At 36.4% G+C, this 23,719-nt stretch overlaps 1 protein-coding gene across 1 annotated transcript in view; it reads left to right on the top strand.

Annotated features, from left to right (window-relative positions):
• The window catches only part of Afg1l (AFG1 like ATPase), a 151,792-nt gene that overhangs the window by 56,915 nt on the left and 71,158 nt on the right, over nucleotides 1–23,719 (top strand). The window contains exon 7 of the mRNA XM_048353731.1: nucleotides 7,500–7,558. Coding sequence (XP_048209688.1) covers nucleotides 7,500–7,558 — 59 coding nt within the window. The remainder of the gene's footprint in view (nucleotides 1–7,499; nucleotides 7,559–23,719) is intronic.

The raw sequence follows: 23,719 nt of genomic DNA, 5'->3' as shown, positions 1-23,719 counted from the left end.
GAAAATAATTGATTAGGACCTAAGAGAATAAGTAGCACTCATGAGTGCTTTTGCAAGGTTTTTATAGAAGAAAAGGAAGGGAAACAATACTTGAGAGGTGAGAGGAGCCAGGCAACAACAAAGATTCCTTGTACATTACTCTTTTCCCAGCCTAATCCAGTTTCCTAGGTAGGAACTGAAAGGATTAGACCAGTGATAGCTTTTTTTTTTTTTTCTTTTTAACCAGACCTGGGTCTTGAACTCTGAGCCTCTTTGTATTCAAGGCTAGTGCTCTACCACTTGAACCACAGCACCACTTTGGGCTTTGTCTGAGTAGTTTATTAGAGATAAGAGTCTTCTGGACTTTCCTGCCCATCTGGCTTCAAAATTTCGATCCTCAGATCTCAGACTCCTGAGTAGCTAGGGCTACAGGTGTGTCACTGGCACCCAGCTCATTGATGGCTTTTGATAACTAGTTTTTATTTTTCTGCTAGCTTTTGATCTCTCCAGATATTTCTTTCCTGAGATCTGTAGAATACTTTAGAGTATCTGGTGCCTTGTAGTGCTGTCTTATATTTTATGACACAATCTGGCTAAAGCTCCTGAAATAGAGAGGATCTTGAATCAGATCTGTAGGAATGGGTATAATTGGAAAAAAATTTATTCAGAGAGAGGCTATATTCTTTTTTTTTTTTTTTTTTTTTTTTTTTTTTTTTTTGGCCAGTCCTGGGCCTTGGACTCAGGGCCTGAGCACTGTCCCTGGCTTCTTCCCGCTCAAGGCTAGCACTCTGCCACTTGAGCCACAGCGCCGCTTCTGGCCGTTTTCTGTATATGTGGTGCTGGGGAATCGAACCTAGAGCCTCGTGTGTCCGAGGCAGGCACTCTTTGCCACTAGGCTATATCCCCAGCCCGAGAGGCTATATTCTTAATTTTATAAAACCTCAGTTTTTATTATTTAGGCACTATTTTTCCATTTTTTATTATCAAACTGATGTACAGAGAGGTTACAGTTTCATACGTTAGGCATTGGATACATTTCTTGTACTGTTTGTTACCTTGTCCCTCATACCCCCCTCCCCCCTCCCCCCTCCCCCCTTCCCCTTACCCTTTCTCCCCCTGAGGTGTTCAGTTCACTTACACCAAACAGTTTTGCAAGTATTGCTTTTGTAGTTGTCTTTTTTTACCTTGTGTCTCTCGATTTTTGGTATTCCCTTTCAATTTCCTAGTTCCAATACCAGTATACACGGTTTCCAATATACTCAGATAAGATTACAGAGCTAGTGTAGGTACAACCACAGGAAGGTGATACAAGAACATCATCAAAAATAGAAGCTACAGATACACATGGGACGTTGAAAGTAGTTACAACTGTGATATAACAATTGTCTCCATAACATGGAGTTCATTTCACTTAGCATCATCTTATGTGTTCATAAGGGTATAGCTATTGGGCCTTGTGACGCTCTGCTATGACTTGCCTAAACCTGTACTAATTATTCCCAATAAGGGAGACCATAGAGTCCATGTTTCTTTCACTTTAATGCTCATATACAAATAGACATGGTTGTATTTTTCAGTGATTATAATGTCAAGTCATTAGAAAAAGCTATAAACCAAAAAATCCAGGATTTAAGATTTCACATTTATGATTCCCACCTTTTTAGGTTCCAAAGTAAAGCTTTGTTAATTTTATAGTATTCCAGTAAGAAAAGAATATTACAATGATATTACTTAATTGAATGGAAACTCAGACAAAGTACTGACAGTCCAGTAGATTAGATTAGCTAAAAATTAGAAATTAATACTTAAACTTAAGAAGAAATTGTGTGCTGGTACTGAAGCTTGAACTCAGGATCTTATACTTTTAAAAAATACTTTTATTATGTTTAAGTAATTGTACAAAAGAGTTGCAATTCATTGTCACTTTATGATTACAATGCATCTCGATCTATATCACTCCTTTCATCATTTTCCCTACTCTACCAACAAAACCTCCTCTTGATTTTCCTAGTTTCACATGATATACATTGCATATTATGACTGCAATCTTTCCCCCATTCCTTTCTTCATTCATTTACCTCGTCTCCCTTTGATTTTTTCCTCACCACACACGTCAAGTACCAACTTCCTAGTATTCATTTTGTTATACTATAAGATAGTTGTTTAAAGGAGTTACACTATTTAAATTCCCCATGCACATACCATAGTTCATTTAATAACATTTGTGTACATGTGCATATGACTCAGTATATGCTTATATATATTTGTAAATTACATATGTTACATATATTTTTATAAATTGAAAAAATATATTTATAAATTGGAGAAGTGCCTAGCAAATGGTCTGGTATATTAGGTATTCTGTAAAACTTAGCTCCACCTGTTATTTATTTTGTCTTCAATCCTCATTTCAGTGCAGGAATGTAGTACCAATTCATAATTGTATATTGAATTGAGTATGAGACTACAATATATTACCAAATAGGAATATTTAATTAGCTATAAAATCTACAGATTTAGTAAAATATTCTTAAAGCTTTTATATGTGCACATTCACATACATGTACATATACATATATGCATACCTAGGTATGTTTGCATATATATATTGTATATAGTATATTGTGGCACTGAGATTTGAATGCAGGGCTGCATGCTTGATGAGGTAAGCAGCTGCCTACTCAACAGATAGGCAGGCACTCTACCACCTGAAATGTGCCCTCAGCCCTTTCTGCTTTGATTATTTTTCAGATAGGTTCTTGGAACAGTTTTGCCTGGCTCCTGTGATCCTCCTACCTATAACCTCCCATGTAGCTGGAATCACAGACATAAACACCACCACCAAGACCAATTTATTGTTTGAGATTGGGTCTCACTGTTTGCCTGGACTGGCCTTGTGATTCATCTGGTCTCAGCCTCCTGACTAACTAGGAGTATAGGTATGAGCCCCTAGCATCTAGCCTGAACTTTTGTTTTTTAAGAGGAAGCTGGGTGTTTATGCTTAAATGGCTAAAAATACCCTTTGAATCTATAATAACATAAAAATATCTAGGAAGGATAGATTGACTCCATAGAACCATGTAAGTATTTATGTCAATTTATGCAAAGCCTTTTTGTGTGTGTGTGTGCTGGTCCTAGGACTTGAAATCAGGGCCCAGGCACTAACCTTGAACTTTTTTTTTACTCAAGACCAGCACTCTGCCACTTGAGCTATACAGTTCCACTTTCCACTTTTTTGTGGTTAATTGAAGATAAGAATCTTGTGGGATTTCCTGCCTGACCTCCATCCTCATATTTCAGCTCCCTGAGTAGCTAATATCACAGGCATGAGTCACTTGTGCCTGGCCAAAAACTCACCTTAATTATCTGTTTTAAATGCTTTTCTTGCTGTAAACTGATTTGTACATATGTAAATAAGCCTTATTCATTGAACTCTTGGCTTTCGTGCTTGGATCTTTAGGGGAAAGATCTATGTGCAAGTATTTACGTACTTGTAATTACTTCAAAAATCCTCTTTGCATGTGTTTCATTTCTAAGTATTATTATAGTTATTCATTGTGGAGAATTTAGAGTCCTTATACTATTCTCTGCAAATGAATGTCCCATAATTCTGGTACTCTGTTTTATATGACCAAGTGTTCATTTAGCTGTGTTCAAAGGTCATTAAAAAATCAAAGGCAAGAGCTCCTGAATTTTTAAATAGTGTTTAGTAAATAATGACAAATGTTGATATAAATGTATTATAAAATCTTTATGTCTGAGAAAAATAATATTAAACAACTAATATTACAATTTTTGCTAGTGAAATAACATTTCAGAAGATGGATCTCTTGCATTAATAATTAGCATAATATTTGAATTGCAGAAAAACTCTTCAATTTAATGAATACAGTCGTTTCTTATTTAAGTGTCCTGAAAAAACCTAAACGTTTTCAAGACAAATTATTTCTGTTTAGAATTCTGTTTAGAAAATAAAGTTTTAAATTAATATGTCTTTACAAAGGCTGAATTAAAAAATTAACCCTTTGAAAATTAGGTCTCTTAAGAGTTACTGGCTATTATTATTCAGCTTTAACTTTGCTGATGAGTGGAAATCTTTTAATCAAGAATATTACAAGTGGGTCTTTACATCTTTCATTGTCATTAACATTCTAAAGGATACACACTTGTTAGGCTTTATCACAGTCCTATAAGTCATAAGATGCTATTCTACAAACTAAAACAAGTTAACCTTAACAGAGATAAACTTCCATTAGTATAATATCTTATTTTTAGTTTTGTAATAGTATACTCTTTGATAAGTAATAATGCGTGTTTCTGATACATTTTTTTTTTTTTTTGGCCAGTCCTGGGCCTTGGACTCAGGGCCTGAGCACTGTCCCTGGCTTCTTCCCGCTCAAGCTAGCACTCTGCCACTTGAGCCACAGCGCCGCTTCTGGCCGTTTTCTGTATATGTGGTGCTGGGGAATCGAACCTAGGGCCTCGTGTATCCGAGGCAGGCACTCTTGCCACTAGGCTATATCCCCAGCCCTCTGATACATTTTTAATTGATTTACAATAAATGGTTCATATTTAAAGGATCCAGTGAAAAAATATTGACGCTTCTCTACATCAGTGAAAGCATTGTGACAGCCATGTAGTTGATATTCCAAATATCTCCCCACATTTCCCGAGGCCCTCTTTTTCTTTTTCTTTTTCTTTTTTTTTTTTGAGGCCCTCTTTTTCATCTCTTGTTGTCACCTTACCCTGCCTTCCCCAGACCACTGCTGATGGACTTGCTATTATCAAACGCCTTGCCTTTTCTAGAATTTCATATTAAGCAACCATATAGCATATATTCAGTTTTATAGTCTGGCTTTCTACATAATTATTTTGAGAGTTATTTTTATTGTGTCTATGTTTTTTCATTTTATTGCTGAGTAGTATTTCATTGTACAGCCATACCACTGTTTGTTTATCCATGCACCTAATGATAGTCACTTGCATTGTAGAAGTTTTTAGCTATTATATGTAAAGCTGCTATAAACACTGAGCATATTTTTAATGGTCTTATTTTCCATTTTTATTATTTTTGGTTAACCATGGCTGTCAACCACTATCATCCAGTCGTGCTTTTATATACCTTCTCGCAAAGCTTTTGAAAATACTTAACTATGAAAATCCCTATAAGCCCATTTCTTGCATTTTGCCCATTTTATTTCTTAGAGGTACTGATTATAGGAAAGAAAAGATCTCATTTTGAATTTGAAATCCTAGTATCCTGGGCAGCATTATCTTACCTTTAATGATATCCCTAAATAAAAAATGTTAAATGTAACTGAATTGAAGTCTCTACTCCTTAATTAGCCAAAGAGCTTATGCAAATACTTTCTTCACTATAATGATGTTATGATGAATACTTTTCTAAAGAGAATAAATGTTTCTTAATGACCATATTTTATTTCCATAAGTAAATGTGACAGTTGAAATCTATCATTGTTATCAACTTTTCTCTAAACAAGGAAATGTAGAAAATATCCCATAATGCTATACTTAAAAATTGAGATATAATTTAAATTATTTTTGAGTGAACTTTTAAAAACTATTCTTATTTTTATAATTAAGAAGTGTTATAGAATGGTTGTTTTAAAATAGGGTGTTTTTTTAAAATGGAATAATATTTTGAACTCTTGAAAAAAAACTTCCAAGTAGTCTCTTTCATCCCCTTTTTTGAGAGAGGGCTTCATGCTGTTGCCTGGGATAGCATTAAACTCATGATCCTCTTGCCTCAGTCTCCTGAGGCTGAGAAGTAGGGTTACAGGTGTGCATCACTGTGCCTGGACAGAAGTATCCTTTGCTGAAGAAAAATGTGCAGAAACTTAAAATTTGTTGCCTTTATTCATTTGTTTGTTCTGGAAAATAATGAATTTATGTATCCGGATGTATATATAAACATACATGCATGATGACATACACACGCAAATAGGAAAATGTCTAAGGAAAATGGCCTTACTTATCTATAATATTTTTAAAGTTTAATTTGATTGTCAAGGTGATGTACAGAGGGGTAACAGTTACATATGTAAGGCAGTGAGTGCATTTCGTGAGAGCTTAGGTGGAGGTTCTAGCAGGGGAGCACATCTAGTTGCAAAACCTTGACCGAAGACAGGTTCTTCTCTATCGGGGATGGTCGTCCTCTTCCACCCAGAGCCCACAGCTTCCGGAGGGACGCACATGGAGAGGCGAGGGAGGGAGGGGACGCCGCCCAGCCAGCCAGATCAGCCAAATCAACCCTGGCGATCAATCAATGGGGTGACAGATGTCCCAGCCAGATCGCCCTCACATCCTGAGTGCATTTCTTGTTATATTTGTTACCCCCTTCCTCATTTTTCTCCCACCTTCTCTCTTCCCTACCCATTCCCTACCCGAGTTGTACAGTTAGTTTCCAACATAATAACATTTTTTTTTACAGTTTATTAAAATATGGTTTTAGCCTGGGTTTGTGGCTTAGTGGTAGAGTACTTGCATACCATGCATGAAACCCTGGGTTCCATTTCTTTTCATTCTTAATTAACACTTTTAATTCTTTAGTAATTCATTTCACAACAGAATCCTATGTATTCAAGTATTAAGAGTATTTAAACATGTCACCTTAAGTCGAGTTATTGATTTACAGTTTTGGAAGGCAAATCTTCCACATTCTTTATTGCATCTTCTTGTTTAAAGCCAATTTGATTGAATGCTTTTTTATTTGCTTTCTGTGACTGCTATTTTTTTCTCTTATCATAGTGAATTTTGTATAGTATAGTGCCTGAATACAAATCAATGTTGGTCTTCTTCTCTTTCTCTCTCTCTTCTTTCTTTCTTCCTTCCTTCCTTCCTTCCTTCCTTCCTTCCTTCCTTCCTTCCTTCCTTCCTTCCTTCCTTCCTTCCTTCCTTCCTTCCTTCCTTCCTTCCTTCCTTCCTTCCTTCCTTCCTTCTTTCCTTTATTATTTGCTTCTGTATTAAAAAAATCAGTAGAGGGGCTGGGGATATGGCCTAGTGGCAAGAGTGCCTGCCTCGGATACACGAGGCCCTAGGTTCGATTCCCCAGCACCACATATACAGAAAACGGCCAGAAGCGGCGCTGTGGCTCAAGTGGCAGAGTGCTAGCCTTGAGCGGGAAGAAGCCAGGGACAGTGTTCAGGCCCTGAGTCCAAGGCCCGGGACTGGCCAAAAAAAAAAAAAAAATCAGTAGAAAGTTTTATTTTCCCAGCTTAAAGGTAAACTAATGTTATGATTAAAGCTAATTTTAAAGCTAATGCTGGGCTGGGAATATGGCTTAGCAGTAGAGTGCTTGCCTAGCATGCATGAATCCCTGGGTTCGATTCCTCAGCACCACATACACAGAAATAGCAGGAAGTGGCACTATGGCTCAAGTGGTAGAGTGCTAGTCTTGAGTAAAAAGAAGCCAGGGACAGTGCCCAGGCCCTGAGTTCAAGCTCCAGGACTGGCCAAAAATAAAATAAAATAAAAAAGCTAATGCCATGTATTTCTTTCAGATCTCTATAAAAATGGACTCCAAAGGGCTAACTTTGTGCCATTTATAGCTGTCCTGAAGGTAAGAAAAATCATTTACTTGTACTCACAGACATTGATCAGTAATCTGGGCTGTATTGTTGTTATTATTACTATCTTGAAGAAGTTGTACAAAGGAGTTGCCATTTAACAAGCAGTTTATAAACATAATGCATCATGATCAATGTCGTGTCTTTCAGCATTCTTATGTACCCATCCTAACCCACTCTTTCTCTTACTTTTCTTAATTTTGTAGTATATACATTGAATTCTTTTTTTTTTTTTTTTTGCCTGTTGTTGGCTTTGGACTCAGGGCCTGAGCACTGTTCCTGGCTTCTATTTGCTCAAGGCTAGCACTCTGCCACTTGAGCCACAGCGCCACTTTTGGCCATTTTTTATATATGTGATGCTGGGGAATTGAACCCAGGGCTTCATGTATACCAGGCAAGCACTCTTGCCACTAGGCCATATTCCCAGCCCTACATTGAATTCTTGACTCTTCTTACCACCTTCTCTTCATTTATGTAGCCTTCTCCCTTTGGGCCTACCCCACCTCTTGCAAGTACCCATTTTTCTGGTGTTTATTTTGTTGGGTTTTGACTTTGTTTTTCTAAGGAAATACGCTGAGTTCTCCCTTGGACTGGTCTTATATTCAAGCAGAATTCATCTTAGCATTTAGAAAGTGATAGTCAAAGACATAAGGAGAATATCATCATCTTTTTTATACAGTATTCACTCATGTGTACATGAGAAATATTACAAAATATAGCCTAAATTATTCTCTGACACATTTGACAGTTCGCATTTTATAAATTTTAATTTGAGGTTTGCTCATAAATATTATACTGGAATATTTAAACTTATACGTTTGTTTCTGAAAAAAATGTTTAATGTTACTTGTTTCCTTCAGGCTAATGGCCATTATTAACATGTTTTCCCAGCTATTAAAGTTGCTATTCTAGAATAGCATTATTATAAAAATATTCTAATATATTTAAATGTGATTGCCATCAAGTTATCATAAAATTATGTCAAGTTGAGGCACATAAATAGTTTAAATATTTGTGTGTATCATCACTGCATAGAGTTTAAAATAGTCTTCATTACAATATGATTAAGAATGAAATAGCCTCCTTTTTATTGTTAATTTAAAGTAATAGTTACATGATTATTCAATAATTCTATCATCTATCAGTATTTATTGAAAACCTACTATGTGCAAAGTACCACATTTGTCATAATGGATAATACACATGTAAAATAGGCTTTTCTTCTTATGAGTCATTCATACTTGCAAGGGCGTCTATTTCTTTTGAGGATATAAAACATATACAAATATGTATAATCAAAGGCAAAGTATAGTGCCAAAACAATACACATCACATTCTAAAATATAATCCCTATAATTTCAGGAACATAATATTTTTTGGTTTATGTCAACATATCAAGAAAGGGTGAAAAAACTATTTGACAAAGAGTAAAACCTTAAAAATTCCTACTGAGCAGGAAGAATTAAAATATTTTATCTTCAATTATCCTAAAGGCATAGTCTTTTTGTTTTGTTTTGCCAGTCCTGCGTCTTGAACTCAGAGCCTGAGCACTGTCCCTGGCTTCTTTTTGCTCAAGGCTAGCTAGCACTCTGCCGCTTGAGCCACAGCGCCACTTTTGGCTTTTTCTTATATGTGGTGCTGAGGAATCGAACCCAGGGCTTCATGTATGTGAGGCAAGCCCTCTACCACTAGGCCATATTCCCAGCCCCGTAGTCTTTTTTGACATATACTTTAGTTGAAATTCCTGTTGGTGCCAAACCTTATTCCCTGTGCTGTTCTTAGGGTAATTCAAACATCTGTTTCCTTGACCAATTTTAGTTTCCTAAGGATTTTAATTTCCCTGAGGTATTTATAGATGCAGGAAAAGTACTTGTGAAAGCTGTGTGGTGTTAGTAATGTTTTCCCTTTATACCCATGTTTCACATATGGAGGAGAAGGTAGACTTGAATTGTTTTCTCCACACTAGGAAGCCAAAGCTAATGGCATGTGCTGATAACAAAATATAAAGAAGGAACTAGGAAAAATAGGGATTAAAATAGTATATTTATATACCTTAAAATACACAAAATGGAATAAAGAGAATGAAATAAGAGGTACTCAGGAACTTTTTGGCTTGGTCTTTTTTTCATTGTTTATTGTTTTTGTTTTTTGCTTTTGGCCAGTAATTCATTGTACTTAAGTATAATACTATTAATAGATACTTCAACTGTCTGGGTTGAATTTAATTTTTACTTCTTCTTCCAACCTTAATTTTTTTCAAGTGGAAAGAAAACCAGAAATGAATAATTTATAATTCAAAATTGGATATGAACTGAAATTCCTAGTATTGAAATATAAGTTTAGATGCGAAAATATCTAAAATGTCTTATTTTTAAAAAGATTTCTCATCTATGATGAAACATCAGCTCAATGAAAAGTACAACTGGTTTCTATGGAGCTTATCTGGCTCTAGGCACAAAGATTATTGTATATCAACTTAGGTAACATTTTGCCAGTTCATGGATAATAATGTCATGCCTTCATTTTGGCCCAGGTGGGAGAAATGTAGATAAACAAGATTGAGATTTATTGAAGAAATAGTCATATCATAAAGTACACTTTTCTTGTATGTTCTTACCATTTAGTGTATGACTTAATGCTTGGGGAATCGAAAAATAACAAAAGTTATCTAAGCTCTTAGTGAGTAATGCTATTTATTTCTTTTTGTGATAATATGAGAGCTTGAACTCATCACCTTATATTTGCTAGATAGGTGCTCTACCACTTGAGCCATACTGCTGGCCCACGAATAATGGCTGTTTTCAGAAGATAGCAGTGATGACAAGAAGGACTCACTCATTTACTGTTGATAGCCAAAGGTCCATCAGTAGATGAATAAGTAATATGTAATATATCTATACATTAGAATAGCATTGAACCATAAAGTTCTTTTTTTTTTTTTGCCAGTCCTGGTGCTTGGATTCAGTGCCTGAGCACTGTCCCTGGCTTCTTTTTGCTCAAGGCTAGCACTCTGCCACTTGAGCCACAGCACCTCTTCTGGCCTTTTCAATATATGTGGTGGTGAGGAATCAAACCCAGGGCTTCATGTATATGAGGCAAACACTCTTGCCACTAGGCCCTATTCCTAGCCTGAACCATAAAGTTCTGATACATATTATAGCATGTAAATATGAATGGACCTTGAAAACATTATGCTAAGTGAAATAATCCAGGCACAAAAGAGAAAATATCATATGATCCATTTATATGAGGTACTTAACAAAGACAAATTTATAGAGAAAGAAAAGTAGAATAGAGATTACCAGGTGCTAGGAAGAAGAAAGAATGGATAGCTATTACTTAGTGGGTACAGAGTTTCTGTTAGAGATAATAAAAAGTTCTAAAAATAAATAGTGTTGTTGGTCAACAACATAGTGAAACTGCTTAAAGCCAATTGGTTAAGATGGTAAATCTTCATTATGTGTATTTTCTGTAATAAGTTTAAAAATAAGATTCACAGTCTTATTGTGACAAATTATGAAGATGTCCTCAAGTTGCAAATTGAAAATTGCTCATACCAAAATCTAGGAACATCTCAAACTAACTGTAAAAAGACAGTAAATTGATGACAACATCAATCAGGATGATAGAGATGTTAGAATTATCTGATAAAATCTTAAAGTAGTCATGATAGAAAGTACTTCAACAGGCAGATATTCATATGCTTGAAATATGGGACATTACTACTTAATGATCTTTGAAAGTCCTTTTCACAGCAATATTTAAGCATTTAAAATCTACATGCAATATAGAACATAGCTTCCCAATATGTAAGAAATGACAAAATCATAAGAAAAACAAATTCATATCGTGGGAGATGCTTTTTGTCATTCTCTCTGTAATCCGTGGGAAGAAATATAGACAATGATAGTAAAGATTTGAGAGGCATAATTAAACAAATCCAATCTAATAGCATTAGATGGCTAGATCCAAAAATAGTGAAGGTACTCACTATTTAAAGGACATACAAAATATTTACAAGAAATTGTCCACATGTGTTATAAAACAAGTTTCTATAAATTGTAAAATTGGAAGTTAAACAGCAATCAAACATTAGTTAATAAATGATTTTAAAAAGTGAAAATTTTTTATATATTTAGTAATAAAGAAATATACATCCAGAAAGCAGATAAATTAAAGAAACCACACAGGAAATAGTGTTTTTTAGTTTCACTCATTTTGTAGCATCTATCAGAATTCTATTCCTTTTGGGGGTTGGTTGGAGGAATAGTGCCTCAAAGTGGAGCCCAGATTGGTCTAGAGGTCTACTTCCTCAGACTCCTAAGCAGTGGGATTACAGATGTGCACCACTATGCCTAACTTCCTTTGTATGACACAATAATAATACAGTGTGTGTATATACCATCTTCTCTTTATCCATTCATCTGTTGATGGACATTTGGATATTTCAACATTTTTATGAATGAAGCTGTTGTGAACATTTGTGTACAAAGATATTTGAGCTTATGCTTTTAATTATTTTGTGTATATACCTAGAAATGGAAAGGCTGCATCATATGATAACTATTTAATTGTTTTAAGTTGTTTAAGGAACTGTCATATTGTTTTCTACAATAGCTGCACTATTTTACATGTCCACCAACTTGGGTTCTAGTTTCTCCACATCCTTGTTAACATGTTAATTTCTTACTTTTTGGATAATAATTATCTTAATGAGTGTGCATGGTGCCTTGTGGTTTGATTTGCATTTTCCAAATGCGGAGTGATGTTGAGCATCATTTCCCTTTTGGGGGTATGGTAGACTTTATTGATAGTAGATGATAAGGGAATGCTCCTTGTGTCTTTCTCCTTCAGGAGGTTTGGAATGTAAATTGTATTGAGGGGGAAATTATCAGTGTTGAGGGACTGAGTTGAGGCACAGACTTCACAGCAGCTGAAGGCCTCTCTTTAGTGCTCCAGATGTTTTATTCCTTGCAGGCCATAGGTCCACTACACTGCGTAGTCCAGTTCATTATCATACCAGGAAGTGAGCTTGACAGAGTAGCTGTTAAGGATAACATTCACTTCAATATCAAAGGTGGAAGAATGAGTGTCCTTGTTACAGTAGGAGGAGATGATAGCCTCAGTGTAGCTCAGGGTGCCCGTTTGTTTTTATTTGTTTGTTTGCTTATTTATGCCATCCCTGGGGCTTGGGACTTAGGGCTTGAGTACTGTCCCTGGCTTCTTTTTGCTCAAGGCTAGCACTCTACCTCTTGAGCTACAGCTGTTTATGTGGTTCTGAGGAATCAAACCCAGGGCTTCACCCATGCTAGGCAAGCACTTCACCACTAAGCCACATTCCCTTATCTTTGGAGGAACCTCCATACTGCTTTCCATACTTGTTGAACCAGTTTATATTCCTACCAAGAGTGTCAAGAATCAGGTAACAATTCCAGTGACATTGATGGGAGGATTACCCTAGAAAGAGCATATAGGTAATAGCCCTTTGAACTCTAGCCTTCTACAAAGTAGTGAAGACAAGAGTGGGCTCTATGACATTTGACATAGTTTGACAAGCTCTCACTTCTGGAAGAGATGGGTTTTCCATTGACAAGCTTCCTGTTCTCAGACTTGGTTGTGCCATTGAACTTGTCATGAGTTGAAGGTGTGGCTCCATAGTAAGAGCATCTGTCTAGCCAGTATAAGGACTGAAGTTCAAACGCCAGTACCACCAAAAAAAAAACACAACAAAAAAACAAAACAAAACAAATACCCCCCCACCCCCCGCGCAACAACCCAAAACAAAATAAAGTAACAGAATACCAGAACCAAAAGATAACAAAAACTGGTACAAATAATCCTGAACTTGCCATGAGTAGAATTATACTGGGACATGTAGACCATGTAGTTGAGGCCAGGGAAAGAGAGGTTATTGATGGGAACAGCATCCAATTAGCCGGGATTGAATGCAGCCTTGGTGAACAAAAGTCCACCATGTCCAAGTCCATTTACTGAGACTTTAATCATTATGCCTCAAGGACACAAGCTGCTACCTCACAAGAAGGCACAGCTGTCTGCTGATGTACCTTTTTTTGTGGATCTTAAACTTCTATTTTAACTGACTTTTTGGACATTAGTCTGACAGGAGAAGTGCTGGCTTTGATTACTGCCAGTTAGAGGGAGAAAGCTTTTATTGGCAGCTGAGATGCTGAAGGCAAGAGATTCCAACTCCCCACGTGATCTTCATTGCTACTGTAGGGAGACGGAATGCTCGTTACTAGTTGTCTGGGGATGACAATTCCAGGTCCTACCTGATCTTGTCAGCTGCGCCAGTGGTTTTGTGGTGCCTCATTACAATCTCCTGAGGGTGGAACTCCAGGCTCTCCTCTGCTTTGCTGGCATGGGTAAAGAATGGATCCAGGGAGGAGGGGGGAATGAGGGAGGAGGTAACAAACAGTAAAAGAAATGTATCCAATGCCTAATGTATGAAACTGTTAACCTCTCTGTACATCAGTTTGAAAGAAAAAAAAAGAATAGATCCAGTTTTTCTCTGCAGGATTTGCTATAATAGTGAAGTTGTTGTCTAAGACCTTTTTCTCTTCCTGGTTCCTTGGTTGAAGAGAATAGACTTCTAGGGCTTCATTTGTTTGTATCCACTGGTGTTTCTGAATCTTTATCTTTTCCATCTCCAGTTCTAGGTTACATTATTAAACAAACACCCCCTCCTCCAGGAAATCACCATCTTATTGAGCTTTAGATTTTGAAGATTGTACTCCCCCTCCCCTCCCCCTCCTCCTTCTCTTCCCTCCTCCCCCCACCCTCCCCTCCCTCTCTCCTCCTTCTCTTCCTCCTCCACTTCCTCTTCTTCCTCTTCCTCTTCTTTTTTTGTCCTGGGGCTTGAACTCAGGGTCAGGGGGTTGTCCCTGAGCTTTTCTGCTCAAGGCTCGTGCTCTACCATTTGAGCAACAGCTTCACTTTCAGTTTTTGGGTATTTAATTGGAGATTAAGAGTCTCATTGACTTTCCTTCCTGTGCTGGCTTCAAACTGTGATCCTCAGATCTCAGCCTTCTGAGTAGCTAGGTTGATGGTTGGAAGCCACCAGCACCCAGCTCATTTGTTTTCTTTTTACATTGTATTGTTTTAAATTGTATATTGCAAGAGGAATATGGAGACGGAGAAGTACACCTAAAAGTCTTGTGTGTGTGTGTGCATGCGTGCCAGTCCTGGTGCTTGAACTCAGTGCTGGGGTGCTGGCCCTTCACTTTTTTGCTCAGAGTTAGCATCCTAGCACTTGAGCCACACCTCTACTTCTGGCACTTTTGGTAGTCTTACAGACTTCCTGTCTAGGCTGCCTTTGCACTGGGATCGTCACAGCCTCCTTGATAGTTAGGAATTATAGGTGTGAGTTACCAGTGTTGGGCTGAAAGCTGAAGTCTTACCTGTTAACTCCACCCTCTCTAAGTATATCTGGTTTTGTTTTCCCTCTTTTCTTGGTTCTTGCATGTCTAAAAATGTATGGCACGATGCTGGATGTATTGATTACTACATTTAGCGTATGTTATTTCTTTTAGAAGTGTTGTCTTATATTGACAGGTAAATTTCTTGCAAGTTAATTCTATCTATTTGAGGCTGTTTTTAAGTTTATTAGTATGTATCAAGGTCAACCTTTTTTCTAAGTCTCTTTTAGTCTTTCTTCTAGAACAGCCTTTGTAAGTTCTCTATGGTATCACAGCATTTGGAGAAATCTTTCTTCTCAAAATATCTCCAAATGGCTGTTCAGAATGTTTATTTTTCACAGTTTGGTTATCTGTGACTCTCTTCTTGCCTAGCCTTTTGGAATTTTACCCTATTTGTGTACCATTTAATACTCAACCAACAATTAATTATTCCTTTTGCAAATATTGGTTTCTATATAGCTTCATCATGTACTTAACTCTATTGTGCAAATTCCAGCTTCTTTACATTTCCAGTATGCTGATCACTGTCCTTACTTCCTTTTTACTAACCAGTGGGCAATGTCACATATTAGTTACTTTATCTGGTTTGTTCTGTGTCTCACTGACTTATGAGAAGACAAAATACAGTTCCATCTACTCTGCCTTGGCCTAAAACATAAGTCTCTTTAGCCTTTTGTTTTTGTTTTTTTGACCCATGACCTCACTTTTGCTAACCAGATGTTCTACACTTAGTTTAGTTTTTAATTACAAAGGGAAAGGAACTTTTTTTTTTTAATTCAAACTCAGAGCTGTTTTCCCATAGATACAAAAAATATAAATAGAATAGCTATAAAAAGCAGTGATGGGCACAGAGGTTGCTATGTCTTTCTCTCACACATTTAGAGAAACAGTTAAAGTAAATGAGGGTATATAACATAATTGGAATATTACTTTCTAAAAGCTTTTGATAATATAGAAAAATTGACACAGATAATATCAGTAAAATTATAATGCAAGAGCATATGCACTAGTATACCAAGTATGGAAATATGTACATTTATGGAACTTGTTGGAAAGAACGATCACAAAATATTAATTGGACCTGTTTCTGAATATTGAAATATATGTGAATTTAATCCTCTTGTTTAGACTTCCAAGATTTATGTTATGATTTTTATTTATTTATTTATTGCCAGTCCTGGGGCTTGAACTCAGGGCCTGAGCACTGTCCCTGGCTTCATTTTGCTCAAGGCTAGCACTCTACCACTTGAGCCACAGGGCCACTTCTGTCTTTTTCTGTTTATGTGGGGCTGAGGAATTGAACCCAGGGCTTCATGCATGCTAGGCAAGCACTCCACCACTAAGCCACAATCCCAGCCTATATGTTATGATTTTTGTATTTCTGTTATAATACTTTTTTAGCTTTCTTTTTTTTAATTTTATGTATTTTATTTATGTGGTACTAAGGAATTGAACCCAGGGCCTCATGTGTACTAGGCAAGCACTCTACCACTAAGCCATGTTCCCAGCCCTAATAATACTTTTATAGCACATTTATTTATTTATTTATTTATTTATTTATTTATTTATTTTCATGATGGTCATGGGACTTGAACCTGGGCTCTGTCCCTGATCTTCTTTTTTTTTTTATTTTAAAAGTGCTAGACCTTATCTGGAAAGATTTTTGTTGTTGTTGTTTGTTTTTATAATGCTTGTCCTGGGGTTTGAACTCAGGGCCTGGACTCTGTCCCTGAGGGTTTTGTTCAAGGCTGGTTATTATACATCTCTTGGCCCACTGCTCTACTTTGAGGCTAAGAATTCTAAGATCATAGAACTCACTAATAGAGAGGACCTTTGTATTGTATCATCTCATGGAAGAAGGTGGAAGGGCAAGATCCACATACCTATGTCTAAGACAGAAATGGGGAAGAAGGTTCCTCTTTTTAGGAACCTACTCAATGATAATATCTCATGATGATAGATAGCATTAGTCCATTCATGAGGGCTGAGTTCTCCCCTAAAAAGTTCCACCTTTCAACACTGTTACATTGGGAATATTTCTAATACATAATTCTTGAGGAAAACATTCAAAAGGCCAAAGGAAGGAAGCATCAGAAGCAGAGAAGAAATGCATATATGATATGCATATGAAATGCATATATGAAGAAATACATATATATGCATATATGCATATATTAGTAAGTAAAAGCGTGTCATGAATGAACTTTGGAAGTACATGTGAGAATTTTTTCTTCTATTTTTTCACATTGTACAATAGTATGTGCTAATAAAAATGTAGAAAATAAAGTATATAAAACTTTTCTATTTTTCAAGAGGAACCAAAGAAATCATGTGTTAGTAAAATAAAAAATCAGCGATGAGTTAAATATAAGATTAGAAGAAATAAGAGCTTTTGGGCACTGGTGGCTCATGCTTGTAATCCTAGTTACTCAGGAGGCTGAGATCTGAGGATCATGGCTCACAGCCAGCCTGAGCAGGAAAGTCTGTGAGACTCTTATCTCCAATTAACCACCAGAAACTTGGAAGTGGATTTGTGGCTCAAAGTAGTAGAGCGCTAGTCTTGAGAGCAAAAAGAGCCCAGGGACAGCACCCAGGTTCTGAGTTTCAGCCCCGAGACCAAAAAGAAAAAAAAGAAGGAAGGAAGGAAGGAAAGAGAACAAGAGTTGGCAGAACTAAGAACAGGTTAAGGACACAGCCATAAAAATAAAAGGCATCTTAGAAAAGGCAAATTATATAGTTGACGTGGTTGAAAATAAAATCTGTGCTAAGGAGGCTACCCTTATGAAAAACTACACAAAACGAAGCGAGGATAATCAGAGATAAGAATCATTACATAAGTAATTTTGACATAGAAAGCTGGTACAAGTGATGTTCCTGGGGAAAAAAAGAAAAAAGAAAAGAAAACTTTCTTGACATAAAATTGGGTTTAAGAAGTCCAGATTTGGAGTGTTTATTGCATGTTTTCTTTTTTTTTTTTTTTTTTTTTGGCCAGTCCTGGGCCTTGGACTCAGGGCCTGAGCACTGTCCCTGGCTTCTTCCCGCTCAAGGCTAGCATTCTGCCACCTGAGCCACAGCGCCACTTCTGGCCATTTTCTGTATATGTGGTGCTGGGGAATCAAACCCAGGGCCTCATGTATATGAGGCAGGCACTCTTGCCACTAGGCCATATCCCCAGCCCTGGATGAGAATATTTTGAACACCTATGGTGATTAAGAGAGTTAACAGCCATGTGTGTGTAGAACCTTAGGTAATGATAACTGTGATTCTAACAGATAAGTCCATTCACTCAATAAATATTTGTTCAGCATTTACTGTGGCCTAGGTGCTAGGGATACAGAGATAAGCAGGTCAGACAGAATCTATCCTCACAAATATTTGATTCTAATGCAGTAGGCAGGAAGCAAACACATTAATATGATCTCAGAAAGTGGTAAGTGCTACCCAACATTTCCTACTTAATAAACCTTCCTTCCCCCACCCCCTTTTTTTTGGCCAGTCCTGGGCCTTGGACTCAGGGCCTGAGCACTGTCCGTGGCTTCTTCCCGCTCAAGGCTAGCACTCTGCCACTTGAGCCACAGCGCCGCTTCTGGGCGTTTTCTGTATATGTGGTGCTGGGGACTCGAACCTAGGGCCTCGTGTATCCGAGGCAGGCACTCTTGCCACTAGGCTATCTCCCCAGCCCTGCATGTTTTCTTAATCCAATCAAAAGAATATATTTTTCTGATACATAACTGAACTTCAGGGGTCAAGAAAGAATCTTATCATACAGAAGAAGAGTTAATGAGAAAAAGGAAACCAGTTGGGTGCTGGTGGCTCACGCCTGTAATCCTAGCTACTGAGGAGGCTGAGATCTGATGATCCTGGTTTAAAGCCAGCCTTGGCAAGAAAGTTCATGAGACTCTTATTTCCAATTAACCACCAGAAAACCACAAGTTGTGCTGTGGCTCAAAGTGGTAGAACACTAGCCTTGAGCAAAAGAGCTCAGTCAGGGACAGAGCCTAAGCCCTGAATTCAAGCCTCACAACCAACAACAACCACAAAAAAGAAAAGAAAGAAAAAGAAAAAATAAACTGATCTGAGACTTGTTCTCTACCAGTAGATCCTAAAATTACAAGCGATGCATATTTTCTCTGATATGCAGAAGTTAGATCTAAACTGCAGTGATAAAATAAATTATACAGTATTCTAGATATACACAGTGAGACTAAAAGAAGATTCTTTTTAAGAGAGAAACACAAAAGCGCAATGCCTGAGTGCCTCTTCATATTTATATGAAATAATATACATACTGCAACAAATTCCAAGATATGGAAAAAAACCTTTTTTTTTTAGTTGTTAGTTTTTGATGATTCTGTTTTCTTTACCTTATATATGGTGTATTCATGTGTATATCTTTGGGAGGGCAAGTGGGCAGAGAGCTAGAAGGAAAAAGGGTGAAAAAGTGGAGCTCACTGAACATTGATGAAAGTGAACTATACAACTTATGGGGAGGTGGGAGGAAGGGACTGGGAGCGAATGAGGGAACAGAGGACTTGGTACAAAAGGAAATGCACTCATTACTTGACTCATGCAATTGTAATCCTTCTGTATATCACCTCTATAATAACAATAAAGTAAATTAATTAAAAAATGAAATATATTTGGTCAGCCAAACTGTCAAGTCTATGTCTAAACCCACATATAAATATTTTGGCCACATGAGAGTTTAGGAATTAAAGTCCTCATAAAACTTCCTGAACAGATTAAGATTTATGCTACCAGTCAAAATTTAATTATGTGCAGATATTGTGGCAACCAAAGGTGGATGATAGTCGAATTGAATCTTAATAAACATTGTCTCATCCCAGGCTATCTGTCAAACAATGAAGATTCTTACTACAGCATGTGAGAACTTCTGAAACTGAATTGACTATAGTTTACAGATACCTACAGAAAAGGAGCCTTGACCCAAGCTAGCAGTTTGAGGGGGAAACGTAGCACATGTCAGGACATTTTCAAAGAGTGTATGGTACTTAAGTTGAGATTTTTAAAGGAAAATGTAAAGGTTACCAGGCAAAATGAAAGAAACTCATTGTGTAGAAAGGCATATAGGACAGATAGTACCAAGATGATAAGTTAACATGTGGCGATTAATAGTTCATTGAGATTGAGATATTCTTACAATAATAGCTGTCCCTATTCTGTTTACTTGAGTTTCAAAACCTTGTTTAAAACTCAGATTCCTAATCCCTCCAAATAAAATCAAGATATGACAACGGAGGGGGTAACAATGTTTGACAAGAAATGAACTCATTACCTTATATATGTGACTGTAACCCCTCAGTATATCACCTTGACAATATAATTAAATTTAAAAAATCAAGTTATGTTTTATATTGTGTGTAAATAACATTTTCTGTTACCAGTTTGATTTATATAAAACACTATAGAATAATTTTTTCTGCTTTCATGAATTTGTACTTGAGCTTTGAAACTTCCTAGTAATCGTATAATATAGTGCTCTGACCTTACTGATAAATTCTTGAAAGGTCTTTGTTGTGACATTTTATAACAGTTCTTCTGAAGTATTTGAACAAATACAAGTCTTCAAGCATTTGCTGGTATCTGCTGGTATTGCTTTAGCCTCCATACTGCAGTATTTTTAAAATTTTAATGTTTTGTGCTAGTGAGGTTTGACCTTGGGTTCTTTTGCTTATTAGTCAAGCATTTTGCCATGCTTTCAGCCCTTTAAACTGATTTATTTGTGTTTTTTTTTTAAAATAACCTCTCATGATTTTTCAGTATGGCCTAAGCTATGATCCACCTGTGGCCTCCTAATAGCTGGTGTCACAGGTCTGAACTCCCAGTTCCAGCTTCTTCGTTGAGATGGGATCTGGTTACGTTTGTTCTTGTAATCATCCTGATGAGCACCTCCTGAGTAGTTTGGATTATAGAGATGAGCTACCATGTCTAGCTGCACGGCAGTATTTTGAAGCAATCCACGAATATACTATAGTCAGTTGGCCAGTCTGCCCTGTCACTTACTTTTCTGAATAGATTTTTATTTAAAAACTTCACACTCATTTGTTTATATATTGTCCATAGCTGTTTTTATTTTATAGTGGCAGAGCTGAGTAGCTACAACAGAGACAGAAAGGAAGATTGGTGGGCTAATAGTGGAGAGGGTGGTCCAATATGAGTTTCAGATAATTCAATAATTTGAGAAAGTCAACATTAGAACTTAGTTTAGAACCTTAGCTTCCTTAGAAATGTCTTCAATTTTAGACTTCCAAATATAAGAATAACATATTTTAAATGTGCATTCATTGAATAATATTCACTCAACATAAGCTCACTGAATTATAAACATTATTTAAAACTCTTTAGCATGGTGGTTCATGCCTGTAACCCCAGCTACTTGGGGGACCGAAATAGAAAGATATGGTCCAAAGGTGGCCCCAGCATAAGTGTAAGACCCTATCTGAAAAATAAGCCGAAAGCCTAGAAGACTCTGGGCATGGGTCAAGTGGTAGATCATTTGCCTAGCAAGGCTCTGAGTTCAGTTCCCAGTACTGTTTCCCTGACCTCCAAACTATTGTGAGAAAAGAACATCTGTTGTTTTGATTAGAACAGTACCTTTTTAGGTCAGTTTCAACTCTAGTATATCAGTGGCCTTCCTAAAGGTTGGGATTGCTAACGATATTGCTGTTTTCATCTGGTCAGGTTCCAGCAATCTTGGATATTTAATTTTATTTATTTATTTTTGCCAGTCCTGGAGCTTGGACTCAGGGCCTGAGCACTGTCCCTGGCTTCTTTTTGCTCAAGGCTAGCACTCTGCCACTTGACACAACGCCACTTCTGGCCATTTTCTATATATATGTGGTGCTGGGGAATCGAACCCAGGGCTTCATGTGTACACGGCAAGCTTTCTTGCCACTAGGCCATATTCCCAGCCCAATCTTGGATATTTTAGAGCAGATGTTTTATATTTCAGTTAAAAAACAACAACCCTGTCTATTCCTTCCATTTGTTTCATAAACTGCTTTCCATAATGACCCATAAAAGAGAGAAATCCTATTAATAAAATTTTAAATTGAAGGAACATTTTTTGATAAGAATCATTTTCTTTTTATGTTTTTCTTAATCAGTTTAGCAGTATGTAGAAATCTAAAATAATCTTTCCATGTGGAATGTTTTCATGCATATTTTGTGTCATGTTTTGCCTTATAATGATAGATTCTGATATTAGTAACTTGGCAATTTAATTTTCAGAGACAGCAAGCTATCTTCCTTCTTTTATAAAAACATTTTTCCTTAAAGTTAAATGTTAGGTGACTGGTTAATGATTGAAAGGCCATTTGTAAGCTGCTTAACAGTAACTAATAAGGTATTCCATGATGTAAGTTGCCCTTTCATTAAGTTCAGCTGGGAAATGAAATTAGAGAAAAATTAAATTCTAGCATTTCTGGTAAAAAGTTTTCAATTTGGAAAGCATCAAAATATGATTTGGCTTAACATTAGTTGAGTTTAAATAACACATAAAAGTACTTTTAAATATAAGGGGTTAGAAGTATTATTATTACTATCTAATAATATTTGTTTAATATTCAGATAATGACTATCTTCTGCTTGGTTGTTACTGTTTTCTGACTGTTGTGTGAACTTTCTATATAAAACTGAAAACAAATAGCATTTTTGTTTTTCTGAGCATTTCCCCCCCAAGGAATATTATTTCAATGATGAACAATTCAAACACTCTCATGATGTGATCGCCACTATAAACAAACATTAGGAAAATAGTTCATCTAGCCATCAACTCTTATGATTTATAACCTTGCAAAAATATATTTTCCCAGTTACAATTTTCACAATTGGTGAGATGATTGGTGATTGTCTTCCTTATCACTTTCTATATTAGAGATTTCAGAATCAGTCTCTGAGATCAGTTTCAAACTGGGTGACCTCTGCTGCATTGTCACCTGAGCCCGCCTTGTGGAGCAGAGCACTTTGTTAATGTGGTAATGTCTTCACTTAGGAGTTGCCTTCTTAACACTTCAGACTGAAAGCAGTAAGTGAGAACAAAAGTAGCACACTGAACTCCTGAAAAGACTTGTGGTTTTCCCCCAAACCATTAAAAGTGTTCATTTAAATTATGCATTTAGTACCTTAAAATACAAAAATGAGCACTTGACATGTAAAATATTTTCCTGTATAGCAACTTCTAATTTCCTGAATAAAGTAAAGAAATATATCTGAGATAGTTTAACAAATATATTTGTTTAAGAAAAATCTAAGAAAATTTTCTGTAGTGATAAGCATTGGTCTTGTGATTTTTTTTGTTCTTAAAATTAATATATATCTAGGGTAAAAGTTGTAATGTGGATTTAAAAAATGGTTTTTGTCTCTCTTCATATTATACTTTAGATAATGTGTTACAGAGCCTACCTATGGAATAGTGAATTGGGATGTAGGCTTTTAAGAATATTTTTCTATCTTATAAAAATGAAAATAAGCTTTTCCCCTGAAATATACTAATTATATATTTATATTTGGCTGCAATGTAACAAACTATGGCATACATACAAAATATATCCCTGCTAGGACTAATTCTTTTATGTGAACAAATAGTTATTTTTGGTTGAATGATTAGAAATCAACGCGGATGACAAAAGTGGTTTAAAGGAAGTATGTATTAAATATGAATTAGTTGCATCTTTGAATCATGAGATAAATTAGTTT

Source organism: Perognathus longimembris, chromosome 9 (genome assembly GCF_023159225.1).
Source record: "Perognathus longimembris pacificus isolate PPM17 chromosome 9, ASM2315922v1, whole genome shotgun sequence".
NCBI classification, from domain to species: Eukaryota; Metazoa; Chordata; class Mammalia; order Rodentia; family Heteromyidae; genus Perognathus; species Perognathus longimembris.
The sequence above is the reverse complement of the archived record's forward strand: the minus strand, read 5'-3'. Positions and strand labels throughout refer to the sequence as shown.